At 34.8% G+C, this 9,561-nt stretch overlaps 1 protein-coding gene across 1 annotated transcript in view; it reads left to right on the top strand.

Moving 5' to 3' along the window:
- eys (eyes shut homolog) overlaps positions 1 to 9,561 on the top strand; it is a 348,044-nt gene that overhangs the window by 28,319 nt on the left and 310,164 nt on the right. Inside the window, 3 exon segments of the mRNA XM_030156655.1 lie at positions 3,791 to 3,987; positions 5,559 to 5,674; positions 8,038 to 8,152. Coding sequence (XP_030012515.1) covers positions 3,791 to 3,987; positions 5,559 to 5,674; positions 8,038 to 8,152 — 428 coding nt within the window.

The following is a 9,561-nucleotide window of genomic DNA, read 5'->3' as shown; positions in this document are numbered from 1 at the left end:
ATGAAACTAAAATAACAAAATCCATGAATAAACAAGAGAACAGCTGTAGAATAACTGTCCACTGTAGTGACCACTGTGCATTAAAAGGTTAATGATTTACAAAAAAATGAAAATAAAAAACATAAGTGCATTAGTTTAGTGTAAATGATAACTGAGGAGGCAGTAATCATGGTAATTAAATCCTATATTATTACTGCATATAGTATACATTTAATAATGCATAAAAGCATGCTTATAGCGCAGATGTTTGCATGATGTAATATTCTCTCCATATATTTATGCACAAACAGGATGAAAGGCAGACTTCTCATCTTAGCTATGATGGAGGATGAATAAAAAGGTTCAAAGATTAGCTCAGCAGTTGAGTGAACTCTTATTGTGGTAACATGTGCATCAACTCAGCTCAATATAGGCCAGTGCTTCCAGTGCTTTTCATCGCCAACATTTACATAAGGTCCCAGGTGACTGATCTAGGTGGAGTGTGGCATCAGCGGGGAAGCAGAGCATAGTGTAAATAACTTAAATATATTAGATAATTCAGTCAATGAGTCTGATTAGAGTCTATGTTTGTGCGCCCACTTATTAGATTTTTAAAAAATGTTCTTTTACTTTTGTGTCAGTTCCCAAATGATTTTTTCTCTCTATGTAACCTTTCTGAAGTGATTTACACCATTTAATATAATATTATTCTCTCAATTTTACATTTTTTCAGTCAAAATCAGGTATTTTCTGTTATTTAATTTGTTGATCATGCAGATGTTCATAAAAGTTTAGACTGAAGTTGAGGGTTATTGTATCAGAAACAGAGAAAACTGAAGAAAAAGTGACTTTTTTAGTAAACTATATAATTAACTGAGCATAAACCAAGTGCCTCCATCCACTGTCATTTATCAAATTCCATGGGTTTTACTGGTGAATCAATGTTGTAGAAGATGACAGTGTTTCCACGTTCACTACGGAGCCTCCAAATGGGTCATATCTGATGACTGTGAAAAGATGATAAACTGCATTTTACACCAGTTATTTGGGTGCTTCTCTGAAACTGGGTTTATTTTAGTATCTAGCACTTTAACAGCTTTTTAGACCCTATAATAAAAGAGAAATTTAGACATATTTCCACCCAGGATGTACCTAATGATGACCTCAGAGCCATCCCAAAATTAATGAATTTTTAGTCAAATATTGGGGCCAAAAATAGGACCAAAATTGGGACATAAAAAACTACCTAGGTGTCAGTGCATTTGATCTGGAAAACATGGCTTGAAATGGTCTTATAAAGTGCTATAAATAAAGACACTGTGTTAAATAGTGGTTTTTCTAATCCAGACATGCAGGTTTTACATGAATCTCAGTTTCATTCCAGGTTTTGTATGCAACTCATCGTGTCCACTCACGTTACATGCAGAACCTGCCCATTTAAATACATATAAATTGTGAATGATTTTACAACAGCGGTCATTTTTGTGAAACACTCTGCCTTGTGTAATTAGTTTGATTCCCAAAATGTGCTTGTGAGAGAATAAAAAGATATTCGAAAAACATAGTAGCACATGATTTTTGTGTCCTTTTGACCGTGTTACATGCAGATTTTTATATTAAATATAATGTAAAATAAATAATATAAAAATGTTTTATCTGAAAAATAGTTTCTCTTTTATCTCAGTAAATATTTATTTTTCAAATAGACTCAAAGTGCTTCCAAATTTGCTTCACAACATTAGTCTACATCTGGCTTGAATTTTTAGCCCCCATGTCCTGTTTTTAGATCCCAGTCCCAGTGATGCTTAATTTATCAAGACCTGGAATATGCTTGTATATTAATAATTGTACAAAAAAAAAAGAAAAAAGAAATGACTATCTGTAAGTTTATTAAAGAACAGACTTAAGAGAGTAAAAAGATATTTGAAAAAATAGTAGCGTGTAATTTTTGTGTCCTTTTTACTGTGTTACATGCAGATTTTTGTATTAAATATAATGTAAAATAATATAAAAGTGTTTCATCTGAAAAATTGTTTCTCTTTTATCTCAGTAAGTATTTATTTTTAAAATAGACCCAAAGTGCTTCCAAACTTGCTTCATAACATTAGTCTACATCTGGTTTGAATTTTTAGCCCCCACGTCCTGTTTTTAAGTCCCAGTCCCAGTGATGCTTAATTTATCAAGACCTGGAATATGCTTGTATATTAATAATTGTAAAAAAAAAAAAAAAAAAGAAATGGCTATCTGTAAGTTTATTAAAGAACAGACTTAAGAGAGTAAAAAGATATTTGAAAAAACAGTAGCGCATAATTTTCGTGTCCTTTTTACTGTGTTACATGCGGATTTTTGTATTAAATATAATGTAAAATAATATAAAAATGTGTTTCGTCTGAAAAATTGTTTCTCTTTTATCTCAGTAAGTATTTATTTTTAAAATAGATCCAAAGTGCTTCCAAACTTGCTTCATAACATTAGTCTACATCTGGTTTGAATTTTTAGCCCCCATATCCTGTTTTTAGGTCCCAGTTTCCTAGAAGCGCCCATTTACACGTATTATAAAGATTAATGATCAACAGGTATTAAGTATTTAAGATCAGTAGATGGTCTTGGTTGCTGGTGGCTGTTTGGGTCTTTATGGGTTAATAACAATAAATCCAATTCGAACCATTAAATGCAGAAAAACCCTTTGCAAAACTAGAAACTAAGTGACTTCATGAAAATCATACATTGCTGTTTCATACTTTTGTTCCATTTCTGATGCGCTTTTAAGAGTTCCATTAAACTAACTATTTCTGTGCCTCATTATTGTGCTTATCCCGTATTTCATTCATATTTCATGTCATGGTTGACCCTGACATTAACTGGATACAAAGACAAGTGCATCCTTGTATGCGCACAGGCACAAACATGAATGTAAACACACAGCATGAAACGCAACAGTGAGATTCGGGCAATTCTCCATCACAAGGACTAAAGCAAGGAACGCCGTAGGAGAGCATACACTGAACTCTTTGTTTACAGCTCCCAGTGAAATGTGTGGTTTTTCAACTACATGTGAAGCCAACCCAATTATTCATAGCTTGAGACATATAGGACATCCATTTTTCTCGCTGTGTATTTTGTTTCTTCTCAGTAAAATCAGTAAAATTGAATGTCGGTATTTGATCAGCTGGAGAAATACTGTGTGTTACTAGCTTTTTTAGCAGCAGCACCAAGAGCAAGAGAACCCAGAGGGCGACTGTAGCCGTTAGCTGTCTCCTCTTTATCCAGATGTCAACATTATTTCCATTAGCAGGATAAAAATCTTGGCGATTCTAATTATTTTCCAATCGGACTGGTTGGTTGGCTTTAGCATGATGGTTTCTGAAATGGGTAATTAAGTTCTGCTCCGTATCATCAATCAGAGGCCGAGATAAAACTATGACAGCGGTGACATTATGTACGGTTGCTTTTAGTTTGATTGTGAGAATGTTTGTTTGAATTGTATATACATGGTTAGTGACAGGGAATACTCCTGTCGGTGTCTACGGCTTCAATGATTAAACATGTCAATCAACGCTTCCTCTGCGGATTCTAAATCACGCCAGTCTTGTATTTCCACACATTAAATTGGATTGAATTTCTTTGATGTGATTTTATACTTTTCCCCTGTCACTTTTCCTCATTAGCCACTTACAGTTAAATAGTTTTAAGCATATTATACGAACATGCTCTGGGAAATAGCTCCAATTGACGGTGCTTTACAGAGCTAAATACAATTCCCTGTTCTGACTAAAGGTGCGGTAATGTTGTATTATTGCCTCTTTTACAGGCCCACCCTGCGAGCCAAGGAGAACCCCTTGTGATCCGGATCCTTGCGACAACGGAGGCACATGTGAAGAAAGACCTGATGGATTTGTTTGTCATTGTCCAGAGAGATTCGGGGGCATCTACTGCAACTCCCGTGCTGACAGTGATTGCATGTCATACGCGTGTCATGAGGAACAAATTTGCACCGCAGGGGAGCGTGTGAGCACTTAATATGCCTTATTTGTTTCTTCTCAGTGTTGCATAAACAAGGAATGGCACATGAAAATTAATATAGCGTCTTGAAACTAGATCAAATGGCTTCGTTTTGAAGGCTGCAGCAGCAATTAATATTTCCTCCTGAAGATGAGCGAAGGGAAGTGAGTATTTGCTTCCTGCAGCTTTTTGATTGAATGACCCAGCGCATATTTAAGTACCAGTTTGAAATGGTTCTCTTCAAAAGCTTTTTGTAATTGGATGCTTGCTGCAATTTTCACCTTTCACTGCAAATGTTATTGTGGTCATATATTCTGCAAAGGCAATAGTGTCTACAATGTTCAAGAGGATACACCAGGGGAAATACAGTAATGGTCTAATTGTCTTTTCCTGACCTTTGGTTTATGCATTGCAGTTTTTTTTTTTCCAAGTGGGCTACACATTCATCCCACCAGAGTACACAAAAACTAAAAGGCAAATTTATCAAAATAATGCTTGATATTACTGCAAGACTTAATGTGAAAATATACCAGTTATTAACATAAAACTTCTAGCTGTCTACCTACACTTATTATTATGTAATATTAAAACATATAATAATGTCAGAAATAACACTTTTTTTTATCATTACACTGATAATATGCAGACTTTTTATGCAGACCTCTGAACACAGTAATGCAGTGGTTCCCAACCTTTTGTGGCTCGTGACCCCATTTTAACATCACAAATTTCTGGCGACCCTAGACATTCAAAACAGAGACTTTTTTTTTTTGCTAAAATTTATTTGTTTTTGATTATGTAATTGTTTTCTATACTATGTTGCAAATAAACGTTCATTTTAGATGACTTTTAGTCTATATAATGTATATTTTTATGGATGGAGGCAGAAAAGCCAGGTGTAGATTACTGCACAAAGTGAGAATTTTATTTTCTTTGGTCAGGTTATGTACAGTCAGTCGAGGCTGCCAGTTAATACTGAACAAACAAGAACTCAAACTATGAATTATGAAAGAGGTGAAGCATTTTAAACTGACCCCAATGAACATTTGAAAGATAAACAGTACCACAGTGCTTCAGTTTCAGCTTCACAGTTTGCCTTTTATGTTTTGTGATTGTCTCTCTCAACTCACCATATAATATATTTTTTATTAGTACCTTTTTATTTTTATCAATTACTACAAATTTCAGGCGACCCCACGTGGGGTCCCAACCCCTAGGTTGAATAACACTGCTGTAATGTGGGACAGCTGTGACCCAGAGGGCTGGAGAGTCAGCTTGTGATCGAAGGGTCACCAGTTCGATTTCACGGACTGGCAGAAAAAAGTTGTTGGCTGATGTGCCCTTGAGCAAGGCACTTTGCTCCCCGGGTGCCTGATGTGGCAAGCCCACTGCTCCTAGTTTGCGGTGTGTTCTAGAGATGGCTTAAAAGCAGAACTTGAATTTCAGTGTGTAGTAAAATGTACTGTATATTGACAATAAAGGATCTTAATCTTAATATTCCTGGCTTTTCTAGCGCTGATGTCATGCTTTTATGTAATCTTCCATCTGATCTGTTTTTTCTTTACTTCTTTATGCAGACCTCTGAAGACGGTAATGTGTTTCCTGCATGCAGCAGACGACAAAACCTGTGCAGCCCATCACCGTGTCTGAACAATGCCACCTGTGTGTCCAGGGGAAATGATTATATCTGCAGGTGAAATGCACAGGGACCTAATAGAGGCCACTGCCATAAAACCCTTTGTAGATAATTGGAAAGTCTTATGAATATGTCCCCCATAAAAGGGAATGACTCTTTTCTCCTCTTTTTTTTTTTTTGAAGAGATATATATATATATATATTTCACCTACAGTTGGTAATATGTACCTGTCGGGCTTATACCAATGCATGAAAACAAGGCTGTAACAATAGTTTCATCACAGGAGTCTCAGCCATTTTACTTAGTAAGCGCTCATGTTGAAGGTACATATTTAGGATACCAGCAGAATACATTCTAGGAGCTGCACCGACTCTGCCAATTTGTCTTTTCCATTTTCTTCATGGAACCTCTATAATAGTACGGCCTCATAGTAGATCAAAGTCTGTCTTTGATGCCCTCAATGCTTATCACACTCTGACACACTACACCTCCTGAGAGTACTTACACTGGCTGGTGTTGCCTACATCTACAGTTGTATCTTATTTAAGTTGGACTGTCATTCACATCATCTGAAATACAGCTGTGTGGTAGATTTTCAAGAAACACTCGCATGAAAACATTACCTGAAATACAAGGTGGAAATATTTTTTGGGGGGCTAGTATATTCTTTTTTATTTATTTTAATAAAAAGGATCATTTATTTTTGCAATGAATTTATTATATTGTATAGTAGATTGCAATACTCATTAGGCAAGGCGAGGCAAATTTGTTTGTATAGCACAGGGTTGTCAAACTCATTTTTTTCCGGGGGAAATGTTCAGTCCAATTTAATCTGAAGCGGGCCGGACCAGTAAAATAATAGCATAATAGCCAATAAATAATGACAACTCCAAATTGTTTTAGCACAAAAAATAACATGAAATTATGCCAGTATTTACATTTACAAACTATCCAAACAAAAAGGATGTGAATAACCTGGAAAAAAATGAAATTTGTTAAGAAATGTAAGTACAGTTTTATCAGTATTATGCCTCGACTTATCATTTATACATGTGCATTACATATGAGATCTACAAAGGCACAAAACATTTAGTAACAGGCAGAATATTGTTAAAATTGCACTTAATTTTCTTTAGACATTTCAGGTTGTTCATATTTGTTCAGGTTATTCACATTTTATTGTTAAAGGATAGTTTCTTAATGCAAATATTTTCATAATTTAATGTTTTTTGCACTGATTCAAAGAGAAAAAATAGTGTTGGCATTATTTATAGGTTATTATGATATTATTTTTGAGTTTGATGCCCTAAGTTGCACTTTGCAAATTCATCCCATGGGCCGGATTGGAAACTTTGGCGGGCCAGTTTTGGCCCCCGAGCCGCAAGTTTGACATCTGTGGTATAGCACCATTCATACACAGGGCAATTGACAGTGCTTTACAAAAATTAAAAATAGACTGGTTAAAAACACACAATTACAATTAAAACATAATGAATAAAACATAAATATTAATCAATAAGAATCATTAACCCTTAAACTCCTGACGTGTCTGTGGTGAGCATTCTGAATGTATGATTTATTTCAAATATTCATAAAAATTCAACCATTTGCTCAACAGGAACATTTTCAAAACACACTGATAAAATAGACCTTGTTCTTTCCATCGACATCTGAGCATGCTCAGTACATCCCCCGCTGCCTGTGGAATGGGGGGCAAAACACAGAGCAGTGAGTGAGACTGACTTGCGGTAAAAAATAGACGATTTGGGCTTTTTTTTTTTTTTTTTTTTTTGTTTTACACCGTTTTCCTTTTTGTTTTTACTGCTGTTTGCAGTGTTGTCATGATTTTCCTTTTTTTTTTTTTTTTTTTTACTGTGTTTTTACTGAGTTTTGACTGTGCAACTGCTTTTTGGAGTTCAACCAGGTGCCAAAAAGCAGCTGGACTGATTTAGAAAAAAAAAAAAAAAAATCTCCAAAACAAAAACTACTTGGCCAAAATTCAAATATTTGTTGTTGTTCAGTGAGTTCCAGTTCAAAAGGGTTAAGCTTTAAAGACTTTCAGTTCTGGTCTTGATATAAATAAATATCCAAGTAGCTTATATTCAGTAATATTTGACTATTTATTTCAGAGTTCTGGATGTTCACTGAAGGTTTAGGAACAATTTAATTGAAAAAAAAAAGGTACATACACATTAGGCACATATTAAATGTCTTGATAAGATAACTCTAACCATTTTGTGAGTCTCGGTCGAAGCAAACGCAAAGTCTAATTTGTGCATTCCCTGGCTTATATCAGACACAGGTCATGAAGAAAACAATATTATAACCTTGTTTATCTTGTAAACTAAATATAAATGGCTTGTTAGGGCTGATGGCTGAGGGTGAATTGATTTTGATAACACTGACTTCCTCTCAACAGATGTCTAAGAGGGTTTTCCGGGAAGAACTGTGAAGAAATAATTGACTACTGCAGGCTGCTCAATATCAACTGCCTAAATGAGGGATTGTGCTTGAGTGTAATTGGTGCATATCAGGTAAGTAATTCAATGTTTCAGTCTGGATGAAATACTCAGTAGGGGAAAATATGACCAGTGCAGCGCTGTAATGTTGCACTGTGAGCAGAGGGTGTAACGAAACATTTTATTACAGATTTTATGAATCATCTTTTGGAACTAAGTTGTACCGTCATCCACCATGTTTTCTTAGTGATTGAGCTTCTACACATTATTACCATGCATATAAAAATGCCTCAACGTGTGGTTACTGCATAATTTGAACCCTTATTTTCAGTTATATGAGAACATATAAAAGCTTTACAATATCTGACTATAATCTCTTATAGAATAGAATAGAATAGAATAGAATAGAATTCAGTTGAATGGACTTGAAAAGAATAGAATAGAACAGAACAGAATAGAATAGAATGGGATGGAATGGAATAGAATAGACTGGAATTCAGTTGAATGGACTCGAATAGAATAGAATAGAATAGAATAGAATAGAATAGAATAGATTTTTATTGTCACCGTCACAGAAACAATGAAAATCCGTTTAGCAGCTCTGTTCTGTTTAGCAGTGAAAATAATTAGTGCGAAAAAATAAAAAAGTAATAAAAAATCACACAAAATACTGAAAAATGTAGGCATATGTAAAATGCTGCAGGATAAAATATTAAATATAAATATGCTACTAAAGTACTACTAAAACTACTGAAATATACAAAAGCTAACTCTATAAAGCAGTGTTTTTCAACCTTGGGGTCGGGACCCCTTGTGGGGTCAACCTGGAATTCAAATGGGGTTGCCTGAAATTTCCAGTAATTGATAAAAATAAAAATAAAAACTTACTAATAAAAAATATATGGTGAGTTGAGAGAGACAATCACAATACATAAAAGACATGACAAAGTCTGAAGCTGAAACTGAAGCACTGTGGTTCTGTTTATCTTTCAAATGTTCATTGTGGTTCTTTTAAGATGCTGCAGCTCTTTCATAATTCAATTTGAGTTATTGTTTTTTCAGTATTAATTTGCAGCCTCGACATATCCTGACCAAGGAAAATAAAATTCTCACTTTGTGCAGTAATCTCAACCTGGCTTTTCTGCCCCCATCCATAATAATATACATTATATAGGCTAAATGTCATCTAAAATTAACGTTTATTTGCAATATAAACTATTACATGATCAAAAACAAATACATTTTAGCAGAAAAAATCAGTCTCTGTTTTGAATGTCTGGGGTCGCCAGTAATTTGTGACGTTAAAATGGGGTCAAAAAAGGTTGGGAACCACTGCTATAAAGCCTTTCGGTGGGTATTAACACCATTAAGCTGCAAATCACTTTGTCCTTTGTCTTTCAATCCAGAAAATTTCAACAGTGCTATAGAGAGTGCATCAGGTTTTAAACATAAAATGGGCTGCTTCGTGTCACAGCGTCATCTTT

The sequence above is a fragment of the Sphaeramia orbicularis genome, chromosome 15 (genome assembly GCF_902148855.1).
Source record: "Sphaeramia orbicularis chromosome 15, fSphaOr1.1, whole genome shotgun sequence".
In the NCBI taxonomy this organism is placed as follows: Eukaryota; Metazoa; Chordata; class Actinopteri; order Kurtiformes; family Apogonidae; genus Sphaeramia; species Sphaeramia orbicularis.
The sequence above is the reverse complement of the archived record's forward strand: the minus strand, read 5'-3'. Positions and strand labels throughout refer to the sequence as shown.